The 27278-nt window shown below is 47.9% G+C and overlaps 2 protein-coding genes and 1 long non-coding RNA gene across 6 annotated transcripts in view; 2 read left to right on the plus strand and 1 right to left on the minus strand.

The window, feature by feature from the left end:
- AATF (apoptosis antagonizing transcription factor) overlaps positions 1-17702 on the plus strand; it is a 55564-nt gene extending 37862 nt beyond the window's left edge. The window contains exons 11-12 of the mRNA XM_010573963.1: positions 1746-1817; positions 17401-17702. Coding sequence (XP_010572265.1) covers positions 1746-1817; positions 17401-17464 — 136 coding nt within the window. The 3' untranslated portion in view covers positions 17465-17702. The remainder of the gene's footprint in view (positions 1-1745; positions 1818-17400) is intronic.
- A 1671-nt stretch (positions 17703-19373) lies between these two features.
- LOC104835681 lies at positions 19374-25449 on the plus strand. 2 transcript variants are annotated; one of them, XR_774769.1, is made up of 5 exons: positions 19374-19558; positions 19980-20518; positions 22796-23295; positions 23412-24281; positions 24773-25449. It is a non-coding gene; the product is annotated as an uncharacterized LOC104835681 (long non-coding RNA). The 2 variants fall into 2 exon arrangements; XR_774768.1 differs by having other exon boundaries at positions 23412-25449.
- The window catches only part of ACACA (acetyl-CoA carboxylase alpha), a 131029-nt gene continuing 129197 nt past the window's right edge, over positions 25447-27278 (minus strand). For all 3 annotated transcript variants that reach the window (XM_010573811.1, XM_010573810.1, XM_010573812.1), the window contains one exon: positions 25447-26297. In XM_010573811.1, the coding sequence (XP_010572113.1) occupies positions 26171-26297 (127 nt within the window). In that variant the 3' untranslated portion in view covers positions 25447-26170. The remainder of the gene's footprint in view (positions 26298-27278) is intronic.

Below are 27278 nucleotides of genomic sequence, written 5' to 3' on the forward strand. Positions count from 1 at the left end.
CTTTCAAAAGCAGCCGATCTTGCGCTTGACATGAGTACCTGTCCCCTTCATAGACAGGGGAATTGGGGCACTGAGAGGGGAAATGAGCTCATCCTAAAACTCCACCATCCAGCTTAAGAAACCTGGTGACTAGAACTCCGCTATCCCTCACTAGGACATGCCTTTTCTTGAGGTAGATACGGAGGAGTGATGCGTGCACACCTATTTGTCATGTCAGTGATTTCTGGTCCTGTGCTGCATGGGATGTCTTTCTGTGAATGAAATTAAGTATTTTACATCTGTTAGACTGGTATTTTTAAAGTCGTGATTTAAAAAAATGTGACAATAATTAGTTCTGGACAAACAACTCGTGTCAGAGAATTTATCAGGATTGCTAAGTCCCCTTGCCACTACTCAGGCCGTCCCTGTATAAGCTTTGATCTATATGAATCCATCAGTTGTTAATGTCTCATAAGCGAACTGTTTCATAGTCCAGCCTATTGACCTGTTGTTTGCTGCAGTACTAGCCCTGCATGGCTATGTCTGTTCCCTGACTCGATCATTACAGCGTTAGACCAGGGCAGTTGCTTCCATTACGAGTGAGGAAGACTTGATTGTGCAGAGAAGCCCCTTGTGTAAGGGTGAGTGTGTGCTGTGCCTGAAGAGCCATTCTGAAATAGTCTTGTGAGCTAAAAATCCCCTCGAGGGAATGTTCCTGCATAAGCAAACAAAAGGGAGTGCAGAGGTGACAGAGTGGAAAGGTGATTCTGGGCAAATGCTTGTGAATCCTTTTGCCTGCTATTTGTCAAGCTCTAAAAATAGCAGCAGCTTGGTCAGATAAAACATTTCAGACTTGGGTTGGCAGCATGGTAGTGTACACCAAAAGCCATTGGTTTGGAATCCCCTGCCCTTAGACACTAGGGTTTAAAGCCACCTTTCCATTCTGAGTTTTTCTGTACTCTGTTAAATTTTATGTCAGGGCCTTGAATATAAGTCATGAAATCTACCAGAAGTTCCTAGCCCAGTGTGGAAAGCGGGAAGGGGTTCCCATATCTGGAGGTGCAGCACAGCTTGCAGAAATATTTTGGTGGATCAGAAGCTGAGACAGATGCAGCACTGTATCACCTTGGATATGCCCCATCTCTTTGCACAGGTCTTTTTCCTGTCCCCTTTGCTTGTTTTTACATGCTCCATTTGTAAGGTATTCAGGGTAAGACTTTCCAACTACAGGTATGGCTAGCAGAGTGGGATTTTGATATCCTTTAGGGCCCTAGATACCACAGAGCAAGGAAAAAGTGATAGCAGATGGATGCTTGGAAGGTCTGATGCTCTGACGCTTCTGCTGCCTGCAGTGGGCTCTTTGGGCACAAATTCCAGAAGGTGATTAAGATGCCAGCTGAATGGAAGGCTGAAAACGAGTTCTTCTTGCTCTGACTTTTCAGGGTTGTCTGTCTGGGAGTCTGATTAGGTACTCGCACACAATTAATGGATGCTTTATGTCCTCTTTCTAGCTGTGATAAAAAAGGATTGGCTTGCTATTCAGTTCAGTGTATCATCTGATTATTCTTGTGTCCATGTTATAAGAAAGGAGGAGGAGGGAAGGGAGGGGGAATTGCCAGCTACAACTAGTGACTCATTAGATATCAGCCACCAGGAAAGCCAGCGGTTTGCATTTCAGGGGCTGGTATGTTTCTATTCAAGCAGCAACATTTCCTTTTCATTAATAGTTACTAATGTGCTGCCTGCTTATTTCCTGCACTATTCAGGTATCATGTCCATAGCAAGCTGGTGAGCTTCATGGCACCTATTGACCACTGTACAATGAATGATGATGCCAGGTGAGTAATAGATTAATTATGTTTCTCAAATGGCTTCATGACAGCATGATATTGACCTGTTCTTCAGTCTGTCGCCCCCTCCATTTCTTCTTATCAGTTAACCATTTGTCACTGGCATCATAGCCTGGGTGTCTTGGTCACATCTGTCCAGGCAGTCTGGCTGAGCTTTCACTCTGTAATTACTGTGACACCAAACAAGAAATTTTCATAAATCTCGGTACCTACATTTTGACTCCTGCTTTAAAACTCCTCCAATTTTGAAATCTTCTAGTTTTATGGAATTATTTTGGAAATAGACAACTTGCATTATCTGGTGTCTTCAGGTATAATTGAAACTTACAAAGAACTTGTCTTTTAACAGAAGTGGCAGCTGTTTTAAATTCTGTTTAGTATGCATTTTCTTAGATCAGTTAATAACTGGAATGGTTCAGTCAAGGTTCACTCAAGACCTAAATGTTGCTTGTGTTTATGTCTATTTAAAGAGTGAAGAGTTTTATTGGAAGACTATAATGTTTTAACATGCTAATTAGTAAAGAAAATATCAGTGAAGTTTTGTGCATAGCTACTAGATAGTTTTTCTACATGTACACCCATATTTCTTAAGTATTACATTTTTAAACTAAATCTGGAAATGCTGAGCTTTTTGTGGGAAGGAGGTGGAATAATTTTTCCAGTGAATGGATGTAGAAGGCTTGAGAAACATCTTTCCCCTGGGTTGTGGAACATGTTTGTGCTTTGTGAGAGAGAGATGTCATTTGTCTGTTTGCAAAATGGAAACCAAATACCTGCTGTTCTTAGACTGTTGCCTTTTGGGATATTGCACAGGCTTCTGGATGAGAGCTCTCCAGTAAGCTGGCACTAAGACGTTTTGTGTCCGTAATAAGACCTGTGCTGTTTCATCGTGCATCTTTCTCATACGTTCTTTATTCTTTCTTTTTTTCTTTTTCTTCAAGTGAGAAAAGTGCTCTGATTTCTGAATATTGTCTAGATCCTCTCACCACAGAAATAAATGTGTTGGATGTGTAGGGTGAAAGCTATGCCTCCAGCCATTTAAGGGGGTGGTCAGTTCTGCCACCCCCTTACCTGGACCATAGGAAGAGAGGGACAGAAGTGGCTTGTGCACTGTGAGATTAGACACAGACACTTTTGTCTGTTTGGAAAATGGGGTGCATTTTTTTTTTTTCTGATATGTAGGGCCTGAGCAAGCAGCTATCAGTGCTTCCCAGCTGGCAAGGACCTCCTTACTTGTATGGAATTGGTGTCTTTGCTGTTTTGGATAGCCCCAAATAAAACATGAGGCAGGATAGAGACATTCCTAGTGGAGTCGTACCATCCTGTAGAAATGGTTCTGGGATGTGCTGCTCGTTCCCCCCATTTTTTGTCTGGGGGTAATTAGCAGGTGGCATATGTGTGTATAGGAAGAACCAATTCATACCATATTCATTAATAATATGCATGACTCTAATATTTCTCTTAGTATTATGTCCAGTTGACTGGTTACTACTTATGCTTTGAGAATTTCAAATGAGGTTAGAGTGTCTGTCATTTTTTGCGTATACTACATATTGCACTGTCTTACAGGTTAGGCAGGCATACAGACCCCTGCTCTGTCCCCAGAATGAAGGCAGGCTTAGCTTGCACGGGGTGTGCGTGAGTGGGAGGAAGGTGAAAAAAAAAATAGTGAGACCGATCCTAATAATCTAGGAGTTACCATACTATGTTTGCTGTCCCCCGAGGTGACATTGCTTCCTCCTTCGCAGTCCACCGCACTCACTTGTGTTCCAAAAGTTGCGTGGAAAATGCATTCTGTAAGCCAAAATCCTCCAGCAAGTCAATCCAAACGTGAAGTGCATTGAAACAGCTGGGACAGTGGAGTCGTTCTGCACGATAGCCTTCTTGGGCCTCAGCTACACTTCGTCTGGCTGCCATCTTCATAACCCTTATTCCCCTCGCTTCTCAGGAGGCACCTTGAGTCCACCACAAACTGCACGGGGTCTGGCTGACCCTCAGAAGCTATTACAGCTAATAGGATGCTATCTACGTTATGCTGTGTCGACGTAGTTATCATTGTGGTAGGGACAGAGTGTTTGACATTTGGTTTACTGAAAATGTCTCCTGGGGGTTTTCTCCACATTGAGCGGGTTATTACATCGCTTGCATGTTTTACTGATTCTTTGGTGGCAGCAGTGTGGCAGCAGCTGCTGCTGCTTATTGTCTGACTGCGGGAACTTATTTCTTACATTAAGTTTATTAGTCACTTTGGAGGCCCGCCATACTTTCTGTTAATGGCATTTTAGTCGCTTATCTCCTGATGTTGGTTTAGCCGTCTAGAGTGAGACCGTGGGTTGATGTGCTCGTGTACCAGCAAGTGTGCCCGAGGGTCGTATCATGTGGGCAGCTGTATCCCATTCTGCCAAGATGAGGCTTTCGAGCAAGCCCTGGACGTGGATGGGGCAATGCCGGAACCAGGCTGGGCCAGTTCTGTTCCTAGTTCTGCCAGTGGCTTCGTGGGTGACCTTGAGCAGGTCGCTCTGAGTTTCTGCTACTCTGATTCCCCTTCTGTGCTATGGAGGCCTGCTGTCGGGAAGTGCCTGTAAAAAAACGGTTTAGTAATAGTAGTAGTAGTAGTATTTCATTTTTTAACATGCATAGGAAAGCTTTTGTTTCAGACAAGAGACAGACACACAAATAGAAGCCTAAGCTTTCCTCACTGTTTGCCAAAATGCCTGCCGGTTACCTGTAACACAAAGAATATGCCTTACCTTTGCCTACTGCAGGCATTACAGTCTTCCTTAAGCAGTTTCTCTGCAGCTTCCTCCCCATGGGATGTGCTTTGGCATTGTTTAGTCCTAACGTTGAGCTTAAATTTCCCTCCGCTGTCATCTAAGCCCATTATTTCTTGTCCTGTTCAACGTGGGCTTTAGGAACAGATTCTTGCTTCCCGTTTGCAGCAGCCCTGGCACATTTGGGTAGTCATTCTTGCTTTGCGCACTGAAAACCTGGGTGTTACTTAGCTTCGCTTCCTTCTTTTCCTCCCTACTTTACACCATTTGTGTTTGCATCCAGACATACAACACATTCACAATACTGGAGTGGCCAGTGTCTGACGATTAGGCCTCTTTAGGTGTTTTGGTTCAACTCTCCCAAAATGAAAATACCTGCTGCTATCAGTCATTTTTTTGAAAATCATAGCCACTCTCTAGGGTTCATTTCACATCCCTGTTTAAAATGCCCCTGCACTTGCCATGGGCCATAATACCTCTCTAGCAGCACACAGCCATACCAGAGAAGGCAAGAAGAATTCAGCATCTGCTTTAAACTGCAGGTGAATTAAAAAGAAAGGGCCAGGCCTGTACACATGAGAGGGAAGCAGTAATGATAACAGCTCTCCTTTGTGACAGAAGAAGGTAATTTTATTGTTTGCAAGTGTGAATTACTAGACTGAAAATGCAAGTATACACTTCACAGTGATGTGATCATGCTCAGAGCCATTTTTTTTTTTCTGGTCAGGCACTTAGAAGGCACGACCCCAAAATAAATACACATCTGAACAACGGGGTGCTCTGTGTTGTAGTGTGAGAAATTTTAAAGTGTCAGTGAGCTGTATATAACAAAGAGTTGTAGAAACAGAGCTGGCAGAACATTCCCCTTAAGTTCTACCAGTGCCTACAGTGGCAGGTAGATACCCGGAAAATGCCAGTAAATAAATATGTATGTGCAGATGTGGATGGGCAGAAGCCTGGGGGATGGCATAGAGTCCGAGGGGTGCGTATGGTGGTGTAGTTCTGGTTCTTCCTTGGCTGTGCAAAGTCCTCACTCCCCGTGATGAACTGCACAAGCCGTTTAACAGAGGGGAGTTGTCTGTGACTGTTGTCTTGCTTTGCTTGCTGTAAGTGCTTTTGAAGGCAAAAGTTTGTGTATCACTGTAATACCTTGCTGTTTTCTGTATATTTAATTAGCTAATGCAGCCTAGGAATGCATTTGGGGCCTGATTCTCTTGTACATTTAAGCCATTTTACACTACTCTGGCTGTGCAGAGAGACCATAAAATAGTGCAAGGCACTGCTAGCACTCACCTGAAGGTCCCTGTGTGGTGTTGTCCTGGCTGTGGGATGCCCAGGACTTCTGGGAATCTGGCATGTCAGGTTTGTCACTTGCCGCTGCCACTGGCTGGCGAAACAAAGAGCCAATGCGTGTGAGAAGTAGCCTGAGTACTGCATAGAGAAGGGGATGAACAGTCACTCCACAATTGTTTTACAGCCTGAATTTGAGCAAAGAAACGTACAAGTATAATAACTGCCTTTGTCAACATCACTGCCACTTTCTTTCTTATTCTTGCTGCTGGTTGGAATAATAGCATTCGTGCAGGCAATTAATCTTCCACTTGCCAGTTTTTCATGCACCCTACGCATGGGCATGGCTGTTTAACCTTGTGCTCACATATATTATGTTGTAATGTGTGGGACACTGGTGGCCTCGAGCCCTCCTCTGTTTTAACCCCTCTTTGGTAGTATTTTAAAACATACACTGGAAAGTGATTTTTATGGTTATCTTGGGGTATGTGTTTATAGACTTAAATACATTTATTGTACTCTTGGGCCAAGGCTTTTCTAATCGGTCCAAGGTCACTGCTATGTAAATGGGCCTGCCCTAAGATGAGGAACCTGAAGGCAAAAGCTTGAACATGAGTGCGCTGTGATGGTTGTCCAGAGGAGAGGGTAGCTGTCTTGGGCAGGAATTACCCAGGATTAGAACAGGGTTGATCTCTCTCTGGTTGTGATTTCACCTGTGTTTGAGGGTGGCATCATGTGGGTGCCACTTCTTAGACTTCCCTTGAAATAAGCTTTTCCCATCTTCATGACCTAGGGTACTTTGCTGATCCCATTGCTCCAGTATCCAGCATAGTGTAATCTTGAACATAATCATCCTTCAGTACCACCATGTGCAACAGAGCTGGGAAGATGCCAGTCTTCTCTGGTTTACTCTTTGAGAAATGAGGCACGGAGAAATGATAGCCTGTATCTCCAAAGGCATTTGGGTCCAGAAATCCATGAGTCAAGAGCCTCAGTGACTTGCCAAAGGTGCCGCAGCAGGTCTGGGCTAGAGCTGTAGTTGAACCCAGATCTTCTGTGCGGTCACCTTCAGCTGGCCTAGCTCTGAACAGCCTCCTGGTTTTAGGAGATCAGACATCTGTGCACTCGCAGAAAGCTCCTGTGCTAGGTAGATGTATTTCTTTATGGGCAAACTGAGGCTAGAGATTCCCACTGAAGGCCTGCAGGTCCATAGACAAGTGAGCGTATTTTCAGTACGTGCAGAGTTGCTGTATCTGCAGGAGTGGATCCTATAAACAGCCTAGTTGTGGCAAGGTCAGGTAAAGTCTGTGTACCTGGGAAGAGCTGTGTGTGGACTTCGGTTTTGTTATATCTCTCTGTCAGCTTTGATATATAGATCTTCAGGTCTCTGCACTGTACGCCTGTGTGTGGAACAGAAACTAGACACAGGCACTTTAAAAAAAGGTGTAATATCAAATTACTGCTAAGTTTGATGAACACGATTATTTCACCTCTGGAGGACAGTAACTTGCAGGAGACTGCAAGTTCTTTAAGGACACAGATGTTTGGTCCAAACACCTTTATCTCCCAAGACGACTCAGGTTATTCTGACAGGTAAAACAAGATTGTGCAAATATGCAACAGTGATCTAATCAGCTGGAACAACAGCAATATTTTAACTGGCGCTACCTTTTAACAGCATCATTAAGGGCTCTCATTACTCTTTTATTAGAGGCTCACTCTATTTCTTATCAGATTACAGAATGAACATAACTCATGGCACTGATTTGATCTCTTGTTAAAGAGGATTACAGCTTTGCATTAACTTGGATTGACACGGTTTATAATTTGCTGTTGATACACATGCTGGCGGTGTCACATGTTTGACCCCCTCCCCACAGCACCGCTGAAGAAAAGGACACCCATACATCATCATTAAAGATGGCACCCAGTGCAGAAATGGGAGGCAAAAGGAGGCTTTTCTGCGGTAAAGTCAGGCAGGACAAAAGAGACGTGTTCTCAAGTGGAAGCTGAAATTCAGAATGGGGATTTATAACTGGGTGAAGGTGGGGGAGACTATATCGGCTTTTAGGTGGGTTGTTTTTTATGTCAGCAAATGGTTCTTCATTACAGAGGAGGACTTTGTATCCATTATGAGCCAGATTAGAGGGAAGAAGATGGCCATAACGGGACTGTGTCAAACCATGCAGTTCCACCGCAACGTGAGGCACAGAAGCCTTTCCAGGAGCTGGGGACATTTCCCCTGCGCTTCTCAGACCTCTCAACATTGTGATTGTCACCAGTTAGTGAACTGGTCCCTGCCTTCGGGCGGTACTGATCATACCCCACCAGCTGATGGTGTTAGTTTAGCCAGATAACCTGTTCGCCTGGGGTGGAAGTTCCTTTATTGTCATGTCCCTGGTCTGTAGGAACCCCGGGCAAAGCAGGGGTTCAAGCTAGGGCTGTGTGTCCGTGTTGGGGCTCCCTTCTTCCAGCTCCCGTGTACTGCCCATGCGTTGCAGGGCTCGTCATGGTGCATTTCCTCACGTATATTTTTTTTTTAGCATATGGTCAAGTTCCAACACACTGTGCTTTACCATATATGCCTGTATATACATACATACCCATATAGAGTCTCCCCATGCCTGTGGTGGTACGTTTTGTGTTTGACTTTGAAAGCGCAGACTTGCGAGGCAGCAGAACTGGGCTCAGGGCAGGAGTCACTGCCTGAAATCCCACGGCCAAGTGCAAGAAATTAAGTCCGTGACTCCACAGTCCCATTGGCCTCAGGTCATGCTTGGTAGAAGAGCATCCAGCCCACTCTTGTTCTTGCACAAGCAGACCAGTGCCTGCTGGGAATCTGAATTAAGACACAGATTATCCAGCTGCCAGTGAGGTTTGGATTAGAGCATTTCCCTTGGATTCAACCAGGATGTTGTGTATTTTCCCAATCAGCATTCTCACTCTTGGACTTAGTGCAGTTGCTTTGTCACAGTGTGTCTTCCTGCAAGCAGAGGGGGGTACGTAGTAGGAAATCCTGGTATTAAAAGATTAATTTACTTATATGACATAAGAGTTTAGTATTTAAAAAAAAAAAAAAAAGGTTGGTGAGATACCAGCCTTTAACTTTTAGCTCACTTTGTACTTTGGGTATTAAAACACCATGAGACTAGATTAATAGAGGAATTTGGGCTCTGTGATTGTCAATCCAGTACGTTCACCACGACAGAAGTCCCTGAAAGGAAGCAAAGCCCTTCTTTCTGGAACAACTTGCACGGCACAAACCTCAGGTGATCGTGTTTGTTGGTGTGAGAAAAATTATTCTAATTTTATATAGACACAGCCCGGAAGAAAGGTCGTTCTGCTTTGTTTTGGGAAACAAAGGGAGTAGCACTAACATGGAGGGCAATCTCTCAGAGTGTGCAGTGCTGTGACATTTTAGGGAAAACTGGTGTTTCTGGCATGAGTCTAGGAGTGGGAGGGCAAGCTGCCTACCTGGGCTTTCTGGCTTCTGAAAGAGCCCCCTGGTATGGCAGGGACCCTCTCTGGTCTCTTGGGGGAGATGTATGGACTCTCTTGGGGAGGTGACGTGCACCCTGCTGCACACCCTGAGCTGGCTCGCTCGGGAGCCTGGTGCTCAGGGAGGGGGAGATCTGAGCTGTACTGGGAACCAAAAAAAACCCACGTGTTGTCCTGTGAAACTAAACCTGCTTGGCTTGATTCTTGGTCCCGAGGCACCGTGGCTTCGGTATCATTCTGCCCTTTGTGTATCGTTTTTTTTGGTGGATTTTATCCCCTAACCTTTGACTTAGCCTTAGAAGTCAGCTCGTGTAGATGCAGTTAAGTAAGTATCCCATATCACTTTTAACCATAGTTGTTAGAAGGGCTGGTATTTGAGCAAGGAGTTTTTGTATGTTTTGAAGCTGGCAGTAGTGAAGTGGTGTACGTGACCCTGGTTAGTGCCAATGGGCTGAAATCATCGTGTCCCAACATTTGATGTTTGACATCCCTAGTAAGAAGACAGACGCCTCTGTTATGGAAATTTCCTTTTTAAAGGGAAAAAAAATAACCTGTTAAGAGCTGCAAGATGATTTGTCGTCCTTCCTTTGTGAGACAATTTGTCTTCTCCTGCATCAAATCTGTTATAAAACAGGCAAGCTGTGAAAGAGGGAAATCATCCTAGGAATATGGGATGTTAAGGTACACAAAGAATGGTCCCCTCCGTGCGCCTGTGTGCACGTCTGCACAGGGCACTTCACATGCAGCATTACAGTGGCTGCTCTGCTCAAATACCCATTTAAAAACAGAGACTGAGAAGGCAACATTTTGTGAATTTCATGGGGAAATTAAAGCTGCTGGAAAGCATGCCAGCGAAGCAAGCTGGAGGTTTCTGCATGTCCCTGTGTTTTGCTACTTCTCCAGCCACTTGTCCACATCTTTTATGCTTTGTGCTGTAAAAGCTCATGTGAAAACGTGACTGTTATTGGGACCAAAATCAGGATGAGAGAGGTTGCATCTCTGCTCCCCTTAATGCTGTCCTGAGCACAAGGCAGGTCAATAGGCAGGTGGCTGTGTGCTGGTGTAAGGGGGAAATGTCCAGAATTGGTGACAGAGATGGCAGGTCTGAACCCCCGGTCTGGGTAAGTTTGGGGGACGGTACCTTGAGCAGCAGCCATTCTGTCTCTCTGCTGTCCTCCTGCTTCCCACCCCATCCCCAGATCCAGCCTCAAAATGTGCAGAGTCCCTTTGTTTAGGGCAAGAACCAGCTTTCTGAAATATTTATAAATCTTGTGCCTGGTCTCATGAGACAAACCAGAGGTCACATGTCACCTTTCATAATTTAAAGCCGTGGGGCTAAAAGCATTTGCACAGACTTGAAGGACCCAATCCTGACCTGCCTGAGCGAGAGGGAATTGCAGCAGACCTTTCTGAATCTCCTTCAAGCGCCAGGCCACGGTGATGAGAGCCGTCTGGCTGTGTAATTTATAGCTGGAGTTGCGCGCTCCGGTTTTGGGCCATGGCGGGGAAGCGAGTGAGAGACTGCCATCTCGTGGGCCTGCCTTCCCGGCCAGCACCGCACAGCACCGCACCGAACCGCACCGCACAGCACGAAACTGAACTGCACCGAACCGAACCGCGCCGCACTGAACCGAACTGCACAGCACAGCACCGCACCGCACCACACACTGGACACCCAGCAGCGCTCTGCTCTGCATTTCAGGCCCCTCGCTTTAAAAGACATGGGTATTTTAATTCTGCTTTGACGATTGACGCTGCTTGTTTTGCTCCACGACATCAACCGTAGCGCGGGTTTGTCGCTGCGGCAGTACCGGAGTGGGGAATGCAAGTTGGAAGGTCTGTGAATATAGAGCCAAATCCCACACCCCATGTGCTGATTTAGGGTAAGGCCTTTGACTAGAAATTGAGAAATAAAGGGCTTCGGCTTGTTTTATCTTCCTGGGTACCTGCTCTGCTTGCTGGGCACCTAGTAGTCTGAGTTTCACACCCCTCGACAAAAGATTCCTTAGGATACAGACAGAAAGTTTTCCAAGAAAATGATCCGCCATCTGTTCCACAGCCAGCTTCAGTTTTCATCAGGAGATGCGTGTTTTTCAGCCTCCCTTTCTTCATGGGTGTTCATGTTCTATCTTTTGCCGGTTTTTTGTGAATTAAAAATTCATTGTTCCCAATGGAGGATGTCAGTAGGAATGGGGTAGCTATAGTTATTTCAGTAGTGCTTGTGGCATAGTCTAAATTAGCTTTTTTTTTTTTTTTTTTTTTTTGGCCTGGAAGAAGAGAAGAAGTAAAAGGTACATGGGAAAAGGTAGGGAAATTTGTTGGAGGGTATTTTTACTAAAACAGCACAGCAGTGACTCATGCAGTATTGCTATATTAATAACACTCTGACAAAGCCCCACCAGAAACTCAAATGTCCCTCTTAATACTGCTCTTCTACTAGTTCAGAGAACTATATTTAAAAAAAGAAGTAACATGACTATAATTACACAGAATAGTGCAGGCTTAGCTGTTCCCCCCTCCCATGTGCAGGTATGTAGTTGTTTTCCCCTTTGTATATTTGGTGGAATAGTGCTACTGCAGATGGGCAAAGCAGATTTTTGGGGAACTGTTAACAGTTTTTACGATTTATATTTTGACGATTCATATATTTATCAAATAGCTATTGCTATTAATATTGACCCAGGGCACTCCTGCCCTCTGTCTGTGCGTTTCCTTGCTCTCTGTTGCAAGGATTTTGGCTGTAGTAGCAATACCTGGGATTTGGAGGGTGGTGAGGTCTGCTGGTCAGTTAGCACCCAAAGCTCACTGTCCGAAGTAGCTGTTCTTTTTAATTTTTTTCAAAACATTGGCGTAGAGGTGAAATTGCCAGTTTGCATGGCAGGGAGGTGGTCAGCGTTTCTGCAGCGCCGTGGAGTGGGATCTGTACACGGGGCTCGGGCTGAGCTGGACCTTGGCACCTCTTCTGCGCGCAGCCAGCTCCTTTGTCTACAAAGCTCACCGTCGCAGCGTCGTGACAGGGGCTCCCCGCAGCCGGGAGCGTTGCCGTGACCATGCCAAGGGCTGTGCAAGCATTAAGCCGTGAATGGGAAGACAGTCAAGCCGCTGGCTTGGGGGTTATGAGGGGAATGCCCTCCCCGGGGTCCGCAGCGTGGCGAGCAGTGCAGGGGCATCCCTTCCTTGCTCTTCCCACGAAACCAGTGGAGCCACAACCGAGTTGCAAATTGCAGCGAAAACAAGATTCTTCTAACGGCGCGGGGGCACGGGGAGCGGAATAAAACGCCTCCCTCACGTACACCTTTTGTCTCAGACTGCCGGTGCGTTGAAGGAAAGGGCTGTATAAACTTTCCAGGTGCCTGTGGAGCGGGCCCTGGAGCTGGGAAGGGGTGAGTGCCCGGGCACAGCACTCCCGGTGCATCGAGCGCCTGTGCCGTCCTCTGCCTTTGGAGTCAGCTCAGAAGAAATGCATAAATAATTAAGCCAAGGTACTTACACACACATGTTTTATGGCAAATGGCTGTGTGGTTCGTGATCATTTTTTCCAGAAACAGGTTTTATGATAATATAGTAAAAATATTAAATTAGAAAATGCCTCACTAAGGGTGATAAAACCTTACTACAGTGGAAATAGGTAATTATCCCCTCTACAGCCTAAATGACAGTTTAAAAGAAATAAAAATGTTAGTGCTCATTACTTGCTTTTGTAGGTTGCAATAAAGGGTAAGTTAAATTTTAATTCAAGGAAGACCCCTGTATCGACCTGCTTCTTCCACACTCTCTACCTGAGGTGTAAGTACTGTTAATTACTCGCATAGGTTATTCCTCAGCACATTGCTAAGACCAGTACCTCTTTGTGCTAAAGTCACCTTTCCTTCATCTGGAGGTAGCGGACTCGCAGTGGGGTGGGTTGTTTCAACTCAGTGGCTCAAGTCTGATGTTTAATATATGTGGGTGGAGGAGAGAAATTTTATATTTTTTAACCAAAATCCAAGTTCATTATGCGTAGCCTTAAGGGGGCTGAAAGTATTAAAATCCACACTTACCCTGGTGAATTGAAACAGAGACAAGGTTAAACCTGGAGGATTGATGAGTTTTACTCTCTGCATGGTTAAATCCTGCTGAGGGGAGATGCTGTAGAATAAAGGTAGCCTAGATGATGAGAAGAGGAAAAAATGAGGTTGGGTTACGATTGGCTTTTTTTTTGCAGGGTGAAATATTTGTTCTGTTTCGGGGGTGGTGGGGTTACCTGATTTCCCTCCTTCTCCTGTCACTCTCTGCCAGGGTGTCTACCTGTGCTGCGTTATTATCGAAACAGCTCCACTTGAATTTTTACTTCAGCAGAGGTTCCCAGTGTCGTGCCCGGCAGGATGGGGGCCACGGGGGTGCTGGGCTCGGTGCTGCAGGTCCTGCCTGCCTGCGGCTGTGGGTGCAACCCCTCTTTGCACCCACGAAACCTGGGGTGCGAACGTCGGAGTCTGTCGGTGCTGGCAACAGTTCTCTGCTGGCAAAGACAAATTCTTGCTTGAAGTCTCCCTGGGCCCTGCTTGTTTGAAAAATGACTGTTTATTTAAAATCTGTAGGATTGGAGCAAATTCAGCATTGATCCCTGAACTCTTGTACCTATCAGAAGACTATCAAAAAACAAAAATGAAGACAAAAGCCTGTGGAGACTGGTTCTCCACCAGTGGGAAAGGCCAAGGCAGGCTGCAAAGAAACATTACTTTTGGCTTTTCCCAGTGAAAACACAGAAACTCTTGCTGTCTTTGGCTAGTTTCTGTGGGGTTCCCCAGAACGTGCACGTTGTATTTGAACTTCCCTATGTTACTGAGGACTGTAAAAAACATGAATGCATATATAAGAGGAGAAGGGCATATGTAGAGAAACTGCAGGCGGGAGCCCCTCTGTGCGGCGGAGGTGATGTTTGGGAACAAGTCCCCTTTGAATTTTGCATTTGGCAAGCAGCCAGCGGTTTCGGCAGGTATGAAGGCCGTTACCTGTGAGTGGGGCTTGTGGACAAAATAAAAGCCGTTTCTGTTGCTGGCTGGCACCAGGGTGTGGGCGAGGAGCAGGAGAAGACCTGCACGCAGTTTGCTGCGAGTGTGTGCAGTGCTCAGGCTGAACGGGGTCTGCCTGGGAATGCATTCCTGCCCCTGGCAGCACTTCCACAGGCTCCAAAACAGGATTTCTTCAGCCCAGCCTTTTGTGTTGCCCGAGCGACTCAGCGGCCGGAGGAGAGTGTGGGGTTTGTAGCCAGGATAAAGAATATCCCCACACTGGGGAGCCATCCGCAGCGGGAGCAGTGGATCCTCCCAAGCAACAGCCATGCCTGCAGAGCCACGAGATGGATGAGGACCAAGAGCTGAAATAGCGTGGAGGTCGGCTGTACAAAATCTGTGGGAGAGCACACAGAGCGCTGCAATCGTGTGGAGACCGTGTTCTTCCTTAGCAAAGCACAAAGGGATGGGAGCGAGTCCACGTGCGAGAGCGGGGTCTTATTTAATAGCTGAGAATCAAACTTGTCTGGGTTAGTGGCTGTGCTGCCTGTGCCCAGCACGTGCCTTAAAACAAACAAAACTGCAGGAATGGCACACACTAGAGGCTTCGAGCCCTGAGCTGAGGCAACAGCAGCATCCCTACGGTAGAAGGGAAAATGGAAACAATCCCGAGAAGAGGAGCCGCGAGACCCTGCTGGCTGCTGGGGGGGGGTTCTTCTTTGCAGAGATGCTTTCCTCTGGCACAGGAATGAACAGCCTGGAGTCTGCCGCTGTCAGCTTCCCGAGGCCTCGTGTGGCTCCCACTACGGCACCTGCGGGCTGGAAACCAGTGAAGTGGGTGCATTTGGTATTGTCATTTATCTTCCTTAGATTGTTTTCCTCAATGCAATTAAGGCACCCTTTTTAAAACGAGGCATATACCAGAGAGAGGGGAGAAAGAATGAAATCGGTGATGTTTCATTGAAAGCACCCAAACCACTCAGCCTCCGCTGACAGGAGCAAGCCACGAGTGTTTGTCAGCTTTGCCCACCTGAGTGTGAAATGATCTTCTATCAAAACACCAGTTTCAGCTTTTCCCCCTCTGCTCCCGACATGTGAACCCTGCTGCGGACAGGAACCGCTGCGCACTGCCCAGGAATTTCATCGAGATTGCAGCACAAGTGGAAATGTTTGCTCAGTGTAATGACGGGGTCTGAGCCGAGCTGGCAAAGCGAGGCTGGAGGGCCGTGATTGTGGGAGGACTAAATAGCATCGCTCTGCATTTTCCTTCCGATCACTTGACGAAGCCTTAAAGTCGCAATGTCCTTGTTGGCAGTAGTGCCGCTCGCCAGCTGATCTCTCAGTTGAAACGGCAAAAACGAGTTATGTTTATCAGTTAACAGTCAAGAAAGATGGGAAAGGTTGTAGGCTTGGGTGAGGCGTTCCTCTCCCTCCTCCTTTTTTTTTCTTTCAAGTGTCAAAGTTTTCAGCTTTTCATGTATCAGTTCCATTTTCTAGAAGTGTTTTGACTTTGCATTTGTGTGAAACTTGCCAAAACCTGTGTGCACGCTCCTGATTTAACACAGATACTCCAGTTGTGGCTTCATAGTCCCAGCTGAGCTTTGTGCAGAAAACACGGCGCCAACCATTTTGTTGGGTAAGGAAATGCATCCCTCACCAAAGACTCATTTTCTGAGGATAGAGCTGCTGATTGGTTAATTAGCTTCTAAATGAAAATTAATTTAAAAGAGATGTGGCCCTGTGAATTAGAATGGTTTCTTGTCTCAGTGGTCCATGCACGTCCATCCATCCTCCTGCACTGCTGGAACGGATACTTTGTTCCTTGTCTTTCTGGGATTAATGGCTGGCGGTTTTCTGCCATCACCGTTCAAAACGTGGAAGTTCCTTCTTTCACAAGGCTGACAGGTAACTTTCTCCAGTGGAAGTGTCTGCAAGAAGCAGACAGTTTTCAAACCAGTTGCCATCTTTTATTGATCTGTGAAGGAGCAAGGCATCAAAGCAGTCCCTAGCGAGAGTGGGCCCTGTTGTGGTCTTAATTGAGGAGGCAGCCAAAATCACAGTGTCATCTCTGTGAGGTCTGAATTTCATCCTTTGAGGCTGTGTTTTACTCATTCTTGAGCGGTGGCGAAGTCTCTTTCCTCTGCCTGTCCTGACAGTTTTTCTGGCCTGGCTTCTGCAGCAGCTGCTTTCCCAGGCGCTGGCCCTGACGAACCATCGAGATGCTGGCCCACAGCAATGGGCTCGTTTGGTTATTGCTCTAATAACCCTGGTCGTTGTTAGCATGCTGTGAAGGAAAAAAATCCTGTCCTCCGTGTAACCAGCACTTCGCTCTGTGTGTGCTGCCCTCTTACAACAGGCTGTTGCTTTAGAAAGCACGTATGTATGTAGAAAATAAGGGTCTCCCGATGCTTTTTTCTTGATTTCCAGAAATGCGTGATTTACAAAACTCCTCTCTCCTTTCCCCCATCTCTCTTAGCAGGTTACTTTGGTTCTAAAATTAAAGATAAATAACACTTTTTTTTTTTTTTTTAAGGGGCAACTTGCCTCTGTTATCAGAATTGCTGCATATGTGATATTAATTGGAATCTTGTTGCTGGGTCATTTTCATTGTTTGTCAAGTACCGTCAAGTCCAAGAAAATGTATGAAAACTAAATTATAGTCCCACGTAGACTGTCTGATTGAATCCTCCTTATGGCTCTGTGGTCTCGTACATCCTATTAAAATATTCAATCTTGTTTTCTTACTTGAAGAGCCTGTCTGTAAAGGGCAAACTTATAGAAAACATCATTCTCTAGAGATATGGTATCCAGCCACACTGAAATATTTACATACTTCTGTACTGCATGTGATTGGTCTTATGCAAGTTCTCCCCTTTGCCTGTATTTATTAATAAAGATTGTTGAATGCATTTTTAATTATACAAGGCCTTTCATTATAAGGAGTGGATGGTTTTGCTGGCAGCCTCTTGCTTCCATTTTGACCTTGAAAAGTAACTTTTCCCCCCTTCCTCTTTTTGCCAGGACGGAGCTTTATCGTTCACTGTTTGGAAAACTAACAAGTCCCGAAGAACCGGCGCAGAATTAGCATCAGCCCTTTGCACCAGGATTGACTGTGCCAGATTGACCGTGCCGGCAGGCTCCGCACCGCGCACCCCCCGGCCTGGCCAGCGCGTGGGGGTTCCGCTCCCTGCGCTTGTGTGGTCACTTACAACTGCCCGGGAGCACCCAGAGCAAGGTCTCTCCAGCTGCTGGTTTGTTCCCAAAAACCTCACTGAAGGAACATCAAATACGGTTACTGCTAAATCACGCAGGCTCAGAAAGAAGGGGGGGGGGTGAGGAGACATTTAGCCTGGCTGAACACCCTCCTCTCTAGCTTTAAAATGAACTCTGCTTCCTCCCAAAGACAATCCATTTTTAACTATTCTCTTTAAATTCCTGACCTTGATTTTGCAATATCTGCTCAGCACGGGCACAGTGTTCTGCCTGGGGGGGGAGGGACACGCGATTCAGACCAGCAGGGACCACCAGCCTCCCCCTGCAATCAGGTCACCCACGTCTGTATTAAATCCTTCGAGATTTTTATTTGGGGGACTGGGGGGGGGGGTGTTTAAGCGTGCTGTTCTGGTCGTTGGTTGCGTATCTGGAATGTGTGACTTTTTATTTTTCACCGAGTCAAGAGGATTTAAATGTCATTTACATAATTAACATGGCCTTAAAACAGAGAAAAGGTGCTCTCCCTTGCAGACAGCCAGAGCTCCCAGTTCCCATTCCCGTTTCTGAATGAGCTGTCACTGCACACAGGGACATTTGCTGACTGGCGATGAGCACAACACGGGGGGTACGTCTGGGGCTATTTCTGCAATTAGAACATATTGGTGAATTTTTCAGTCCAGCATTGATCCTGTACGCTTAATTATTTCTGCTGATCATGACTCTGAGCCGTCCTGTCTTCACCATCACCATGACACGCTATTGAAGGATGCCAGCACGAATGTAAAACTGGCCAGAGGAGATGACTCACTTGAGGGGTTTTGTGGGGTTTTTATATCCAAAGGTCAGAAGCCAGAAATTAAATCCCAGTAAGGGGAATTTGTTAGCCTGCTGTGACCAATCTGAAATGGAGGTTATCTTGCGTAAATAATATGTGCATATATATATGCGTGTAAGATGGCCATTGCTTGTGACCACGTGAACTGCACTGTCTTTGTTTTATGTTTTGTGCGCTCTAATTAAAATGCTTTGTAAACTGACTGGCGAAGTTTGATCAGTGCAGAAAAGGCACCAGCAGCCACGGCCTCTCTTGGCTCCACCAGCACACTATTATTTAACCAGCATCCCCAGCGTCACTTTGCCCAGAGCCAGAGCTGCGCGAGCAGCAGCGAACAGCCAAAATATGCCGGGAGTTTTAAAGACGGAGAGGCAAGAGCACTGCGGGACTGGGGCTGGAAACTTTTTGTGCAGCTGGAGTTGTGACATGGGGAAGTTTCTGCAGGGACCTTGTGTCTCTGAGCATCCACATGGTGCTGTGGGCCCATCACCGCTGAGCTACGGGCACAGGGCAGCTGCTACAGCCGCTCGGCAGCGACCGGGCGGTGGGTGTTGTGCTGATGGGACCCAGCACACATCACAAAAATGCAAAGGCTTGCAATAGTATTCACATTTTTTGTTCACCGACTGAAAAGCCCCATTTCCGAACTTCTTAGTAAGACAAGGGCTTTTTTGTTTTTTTTTCCCTGCATAAGTTAGAGCTTACCAGCTTTCCAGTGGGCAACTAAATTTTACTTTTTTGATTATTTTTTCTTATTAAGCTTAAATAGAAATATATTCAGTTTTTAAGTATGTAACAGATCCGTATGGAGGGAGGGAAGCCCACTCCATGACCCATGCTTCCCCAGCAGACGAGGCCCAGTGTGCAGGAGCAGCTGATCCCATCTTGTGTCCTCGCAGCGATTACCCCTTTCCCTCTGCTCCTGCAGTGCTGCTCCCCAGTCCCACCTCTGCTTGAAAGGGGATGTATTGCAACACATTTTTAACCTTTTTTCCCTTAGAAGACTTTCTCTGTAGCTGCACTGTTGCACTTCACTGTGTCCCTGGAGCTGCCTGCAGAGCTGATATTAATTAATCATTTTTGCACCTCATCATTACAGATTTAAGTCTCCCTTCTAGTCACCTGCTTCCAGTAAGTAGCTTCCCAGTACCTTCAATATTGTTTGGAGCAAAGGGTCCACCCCAGCAAGGGAGAACAAGCTCAGCTGCAGAGACTTGGCTTGAGCAGTGGGTGGTGTGTGAAATCCTGGGTTTAAAAGCAGGAAAAAAAAGCACACCTGTGTGGGTAGGCATGCAGTTTTAGCTGAATTCTGTTCCCTGGCATAAAGTAGCCTGGGGACAGCCCTGTGCAGTCTAATGTGAGGGGCCTGTTAACCAGTTATGGAAATATTTCCTTTGGGCAAGGAAGCAGCGCGCTACCCTGGGAGGAGTTGTGAGGTTTTGGTTTTGTTTTTTTTTTTTAAAGCAGGGAGGAGAAACTGTGATAATGTTAAACCCAGCTCCTCCGACCAATGCACCCAGGAGTGCTACCTGGATTTTTGCCTGTTCTTTAGGCAGCGGCGGGCCCGGTGCCTCAGCGCTGGCTGTGCCAGGAGGAGCTGCCGGCTCCACGAAGCCATCGGAGCTTTTCTTTTCCCTGTTCCTCACTGGTGCTGGTCCTTAGCCCTCTCGATCGATGCGGGGAGAGGCGGCAGCGGAGGCCAGGCTCCCTGCCCTGTGGAAGAATGTAGCATTTTTCTTGGCTTCAGGAAATAAGTGTGTGCCAAGGTGAGTATTGACTTTGTGTGGAAAACATACGTATCATGGATGAATAAATCTTTATGCTTGCTTGCAGCGAAGCAGTAGCTGCAGCTCTCAGGGAAGTGCATTGATTTCTCCCGTCCCCCTCCAGCTCACAGCTCTCTGGTCAAAATTTGCCAGGCAGAAACGCACTAAATGTCACCGTTGGCTTCTCTCTGCTGCCCTTTCTATTTCAGGATCCCACTAATGACCTTATATACAGCAAAGAGCCCAGCGGTGATGCTCATCCCTCCCATGAAGCTCACGCGAGCTGCGAGAGTCACAGGCAAAGCACCGGCCGGGGAGCTGAAGGGTCCGTGGCTACAGGGAAGGGCTGATTTATTTTAAAAGACACCCATACCACAGTATGGTGAGCGGCAATCCCATGGTCATTAGCGAGCCGGTTCGTTTAGTTTAGTGTGCAGTCAGTGGGCTGCTCCAGTGCGGAGGGCTTACACCCACACACCTCCCCAGCTGTTGTGGTCCTCTGGGTGTAAGCATCTTCCATGGCAAATCCTGGCAATGTCACCTCCTGTCCCCCCCCCGTCCACCTGCACCCCACTAATTCTGGCTCCCCAGCAATGGGCAGAAACCCGTGTGTGCCGGTGGCACCGTCCACCGCACCGTATCGGCACAATCCACCTGCTGAGAGTCGAAGCGCCTGTCCCCGTCCGTTGCCCTGTACCCGTACTTCTTTTCTGAGCAGCAGCAAAGCTGCGTGGTCTTCCGACATCATTAAAATCTCATGGTTTAATAACCACAATTTGGAAAGGCATCAAGGGGAGTAAATTAGCTGCTTCCGAAGTTTGTGTCGGTGAAATGGTTTCACGCTGCTTGCGCTGTCAGCGCAAGCATTAAGGATGTTTAACAGAAAGCACCAGGTCCCTACCCTACTTTGGGGTTTGCTGTGCCGGCAAGTTGTCTGGCCTCTCTTTGTGGCTGAGGCTGGGGGTGCTGACGGTACACGCCGCAGCTGTGGCACCCCTCTCCAGTTTGACTTCTGTGTCCTTTAAAGTTGTAGCACCAGGGCACTTGATTTTTTTTTTTTTTTTTTCTTTTTTTTTTGAGAGCGCGAGCTGGATGTAATGTTAAAAGGGTAATATGAAACACTTTAAATGTGATAACTTCTCGTTCGTATTGTTTGAAGAGATAAGAGTCAAAGCCCTACTAAGCATGCTTTTGAATTTACTTATCAGTGTTTAAGCAGGCTTTTCTCCCTGCCATCCCCCCCCACCTGGGCAGTGTGATACACGGGGAGAACCTGGGCCGGCAGCGTCAGCTTATGAGGCCCCCGTTTCATCTGCTGACCTTGCTGGTAAGGGCAGCGCTTTATTCCTGGCGTGAAAATGGTCCCTCGCCTGGATTTGAATACGCTGCAGGAGAAAAGTGCAGCCCCTGTAATCCCCCAGTAACAACCCATCAGAGCCACCGCCCGGAGAGGCTCCGGCGGCGACGTGCCCGTGTCCGGCAGCGGGGCAGCCGGTGGCTCCGTCCTCGCACGCCGCTGCGGTGGTAGGCACCTTGCACGGCTCCGGACACCGGCAGCCCCCCCCAGCGTGCCCGAAGGACGGTTGCTCGACCGGGGAGGGGGCTGGACCGTGCATTATAGCCCGGCACCCCCAGTCTGGGCGAACTGGGGCAGGCGCTGCTGACCCAGTTCCTGCCCCGTTCCCACTGGGAGCGGGTGGCCCAGCGGCAGCCCCGGCAGGTTCCGAGCGGTTGCGTCTGATCTTGCGGGGCTGTGGCGTGGTCAGAAGCTTTGAGCGCTGGTTAATAAGGGCACAGATAACCAGGATGATTTCCACTAAGTTTTCCTAATGCTGCCAATTAACAGCAAGTGAGATATTTTTTCCCCCCAATAGAATATTAATTCTTTATCAATTCATGATACAGCTGCTAATTAGTACCTACACAAATGGGCATTAGACCTTTGCAAAACATTGCACAGCAACCAGAAGGTGTATTGGGGAATTATGTGTGCGATGGGGGGACAGAGGGGTTGTGTTAATCCCCCCCCAACCCCAACAGCAAAGAATTTCAACTTTCAGACAAACAACTTCATTTACAAGTGTGTCTCTAATTAGCTGCAGAATTAGTAAAGCAGAGTTTTCCCCCCATAGATCGGCCAAACCCCTGAGGGAGGCTGTGGAATAGAGAGAATCGCATTTCCAATTATTTTGTTGAATTGCTAATTTAGTTATTGTGCCTGGCGTAATTGTGATGGGTATTGGGTGTGCAATTCAATTTGTTTTAAATATTTGTGGGAAGGCTGATCAGTAATGGAGCTGACCTATTTCATGGCCCAAATTGAGAGAAGAGACTAAAACAAAAAACAGCTACAAAGCCACAGTTTGTCTCAGTTTTTATTTTGATGTCTCTCATCCCTCTTAAGACTGTTGATGCAACAAAAGGTTTACATTAAAAGATGATGGCACTTTGATCTTGGGCTTTTGAGAGCTTACAGCTTTGGTACTTCTTTTCTTGGCATTTTAATATGTAGATATTTTAGGCTAAAGAGTTTTAAATGTGTTTCTGGAGTTCAGTAGGGTCTGCTCCCCTCACCCCCCCCCCCCCCATTTTTAACTATCAGGATTCTGGTTTGAGAAATGCATGAAAAATAACTGCTGGAGTTGTGTTTGCTAACATGGTCCCATTTAACATGTCACATTAATACCCACCTTTAATGTGGGGAACTTCTGAAAGGTGTTTGTGTTCACCGAGCTGCCGGGTTGGCAGGGGACACCCTTCAACCAAAGGTCCTGGCAGTTCCTTTCCAGTGGGCTCCTACTGAGCGGGTCCCTGCCTGCTGGGGCTAGGCTTTTCCTTTCTGGGTTTTTTTTTTTTTTCAGTCACTGTAATGTTAAAGACAAATCTGTGGAGGAGGAACAGGACCTGCTAATGGCTCGCTGGGATGGTGGCTCTGGACTGGGAGTTACGGCCGGAGCGCTGGGCAGAGACCAGAGCCAGTGGTGGGATGAGGAGCTGCTCCTTCTGCCCCAGCACCCGCGGCTCCAGCACGGTTCAGCGCCGGCTGGCCAGCTCCTCCTGCTGCTGAGGATGCAAAGGGGACATGATGAAGCTTGGAGAAAGGTAAATACTCGTGCCCAATTTGTGTGAGTACTGCTTTTCTCTGGCTGGCTGAGGTGTCAGGATGGGCTTTGGCCCGTGGGGTCACATCTCAGAAGGTTTATTTCAAACATCTGCAGAGTCTGACCACGGGCAGGAACAAGAGCAGCAACAGGGGCCTGGCGAGAGGCAATGTTCTGTGGTGAGCCTGAGCAGCTCAGGCGAGGGGCACGGCCGAGACCATGAGGTACTTCGGCTCCATCCTCCCGGCATCGGCAGCCACCAGACCTTGTTCGAGAGGTGCCGCATAGAACTCTTCGTTCTTGCCTTAAGGAAAAGCAGAGCTCCCCAAGGGGTGCTCGGGACGAGGGGTGACAGATTTCCACTCCCGGCAACAGAGATGTAATTCATTCTTTTTATTAAAAGAAATTGAGGTAAGTGAAATACTTCAGCACCAGCGAGAACCGTACGTACCGAAGGTGGTTTCCCCGCCACCCCTGCCCCGCTGGGTAACCGACTCACACGCCTGCGGCACCGGCACTGCGGTCACAGCCGGGGCTGGGGGAGAACGGCCAGGACGTCGGCCGGTGACGCTGCGGTGACCTGGGGCTCCCAGGGCTAGTGCTGGAATTTGACTTCGGACCAGCTCCAATGTTACCTAATGGCTGGTTTTTTGGAGCTACTTTACCCCCAAATTAAGTGGAACCTGACCCAGTGCCTGTAACACTGAAACACAGGGGTCTGCTCTTGCCCAGCAGGCAAGAGACTTTGGCAGCAATGGCTCCCACCCCAAGCGGAAGGAACGGAGCGGTGGGCACCAGGACACTTCCCGTAACACCTGCAGACGTCCTGGATAAGGGACTGACTTGTGACACTACCACGTAGGAAATCCCGGTGACAGCGGAGGAGGAGCCCAACGAGTCGCCTGTGCCGTGATGCCCCCCGAGCGGTCCTGCCTGGCTGAGACATTCTCTGTCTGTCCTGTGTGTCCTGCTGCAGCCCGCCTTGGCGTAAGTAAAAGCATCTTTGGGGGTTGTTCAGGGGGTCTAGTGGGAAAAAAAGTCTTTTAAATCAAATTAGGGTTCTTAACTATTAAGAAAAAGCTAGTCCTTCAGATGACACAGCTCCGCTGGCCACGGGGCAGGGCTGCACTGCTGCTGCTCGTCCCCCCAGGGAGGAGAGCAGAGACCCTGGTGCTGCACCTCGATTTTACAGGAGCCCTGGCACCACACGCACCCGAGGGCTGCACTGCACTTCAGAAGGGAACAGTACAGGTGTGAGGCACTGGCATCATCATTAACTAATTCTCTCATAAAAACATCCCTTCTGGTTCATGCTATACTAAAAGCGGAACTGTAAAATCTGAAATACTTTTAAGACAATCATTGGTGTAAGCTCTCCACTACTACTTAGACCAAGTTCCATAACAGTATCCAAGTATTAGGGGCTGACCGTGCTTCCCTCCAGAGTTCCAACTTCTCTGATCTTTTATTATGGTCAGGAGCCCCATGAAAATAAAAGTGTGGAAATAAGCCAAGGACCGGGGCTGGGGTCAGCCTGCGGTGATCTGCGCTGCTGCCGCACCTCTGACCTGGGCAGCCTGGCTCAGTGCCGGTGCTGCACTTACCTGCCATAGAGACAATTATTCCCAACCAGATGCAAAGAATGACCATTGGAACGGGATTACCAAGAATAACTTTTCTTATATTTCTGTCTTCCCATGTGTATAATGGCAGTCCCTTCCCCAGCCGCGCAACAGGACCAGCCAAGCGCAGGCAGCTCCACTCGAGCCAGCTCCAGGGCAGAGGTGGGCGATGGAGAAAAACTTTGCTCAGATGCATTAGACCGAGATTTCCTTTCGCAGTTCTAACCATGTTGGTGTATTTGACTCTGTCCTTTCCCCTCCTTTACTCTGGCAGGCTGTAACTGCTTTCTGCTTCAATTACCTACCTGTATGAAAGGGATTAGCACTTACATGAAGTATATGCAACACTGGGACTGCCCGTGTCTGTTATCCCTCAAAATAAGTAGGGAAGGAAGAGCAGAAATGGCTGAGCAGCTGGGTGTTGGTCTCCTCTTTTACCTCCTCCTAAAGGGCCTTTTCACACAGTTTACTGACCTGTTCTAAAGGAACTGGGCACAAAGGCAAAGCGAGCGGGGATTTAGCCTCCAAAATCCTTCCCCACAGCCTGTCTGGGGCATGGGGACAGCCCTGGCCACACCGGCTTAAATGCTGTTTTTCCTCTACTACTAAGTAACAAGACAGACATTGGAAATACAAATCACTACTGGCTGACAGAGACAAGAGGGTTAACTCGGTGGTGGGCTCCACTCACCCACAGGACGCCAGGCGGGAGGACCTTGGGCTCCCACCCGCTCCTGGGAGGCAGAGCCCGTCCTCGGCTACAGCAATGCTCTCGCAGGGGGTAACATTGGCACTTGTCAGCACAAAGCCGCCGCTACCAGGCGGGATGTGAAAAGAGAAGCAGGCAGGGGCGCAGGGGTGTCATTTAAACGAGCCCCTGCTTTGCTATGCCAAGACCTCACGGTACCGGAGCACCCTTCATTGCCTGGCTGTAGCGCTTTCGGGTAGCAGCCGAACAGCGAACTGATGCATTGGTCCAGTCACGCTTTGTTAAATAAATAAGGTACAGTTAGACAGCTGTAACTCAATTCCGCAGGCGCTTGTGTTTATACATTTTCCTCATGTCTCTGGCCAAAGAACACACTTCCTCTGGTCAGTCTGATTTGAAAAAATAAAAATGTCACTCTTCCAGCGTTTCCCTGAGCCTCCCCGTCTCGGTACAGTGGTCTCAGTCGAGCAGACAAAGGGCAATTCTGAGCTTTTTTTTTCCCCTCCACTGTACCAGGCAGGGGGGAGTGTGGGAAATCGATGCTCTTACGTTGAAGAAGGCGAGTCCATTGTGGAGAGGATCCGCACGATCTCGGCTCGCTGGGTGGGTGATATATGCTGGGTCATGTGCACTATCGAATCCATGGCAACCTCCGGATTGGCCTGGACCAGGCTGGAAAGAGGCGAGAGTTAAGTGATGGCAGCCCTGGCACTCACACCAGAGCGCGTCCGACAGCTCCCCGTCAGGCCCGGGGGGGAGGACTGAAATATGGGGTCTGTAAGAGAGACTGGACGAGGCAGCAGGCACTTGTGTGAGCTGACTGCGAGCAGCGCAAGAGCTGTGCTCGCTTGGAGGTCCTTCGTGCCACTTAATTTGCTGGTGGCAGACCTGCTCAGACATGCACGGAGGCTGAAATCCTGAGACGCCGGACCGTGTGGACCCAGAGCGGACATGGGGAGGCCGGGAGCTCTGGAACGTGCCCTGATCCCACCAGCAGCACCTTCAGAGGCTGCCGAGAGCACCCACGTCTCCCCTCCCAGATGATGCAGAGCCCTGTCTGCTGTAGCACGGATAGAGAAACTGGTGGAAATGACAGGAAGAGATGCCCTATGGAGTTAGACACGGAAAGAACAGGAGCTTCACTCCACAGTTTGGTGCCCTCCCCCCAGCTCTCTCAGAGGCAAAGCTGCTTTAAGAGACCTCCAGTGTAAGACATAAAAATTATCAAAATTAGATCTGTTCAAGTCTAGCAAAGCGTTTGGCTCACGAGGCTTAACTGGCTCCGCTGGATGAATGTCTGTGCGAATGCGCACAATAACTCTTACAAGCAGGAGGAACAGATACTCTACCAATGTGGGGGTTTATTTGGTGTAGTTTGAAACGGCAACTGAAGGGAATTGGACATTTTATGACATTGAGCACAGAAGAAACTAGGGAGCTTGCCTGGAAAGTCTGGGGCTAGAAAAAATAAAGAGAAGGAAGCTGTAAGGCTATTCTGGCCATGTGTGGTCAACACACTGCTTTGACAGTAGTAGCCCAGCTCAGAGATGTGCTTTCTCTCCTTGCCTCACATGGTATGCAGCCCTCTAAAATAATTTTCCATTATCTGCCTCAAATGGAGAAAAGACACATTAGCAGTGAAATTTCTGTGCC

Source organism: Haliaeetus leucocephalus, unplaced genomic scaffold, assembly GCF_000737465.1.
Source record: "Haliaeetus leucocephalus isolate CR32 unplaced genomic scaffold, Haliaeetus_leucocephalus-4.0 Scaffold395, whole genome shotgun sequence".
Lineage (NCBI taxonomy): Eukaryota > Metazoa > Chordata > Aves > Accipitriformes > Accipitridae > Haliaeetus > Haliaeetus leucocephalus.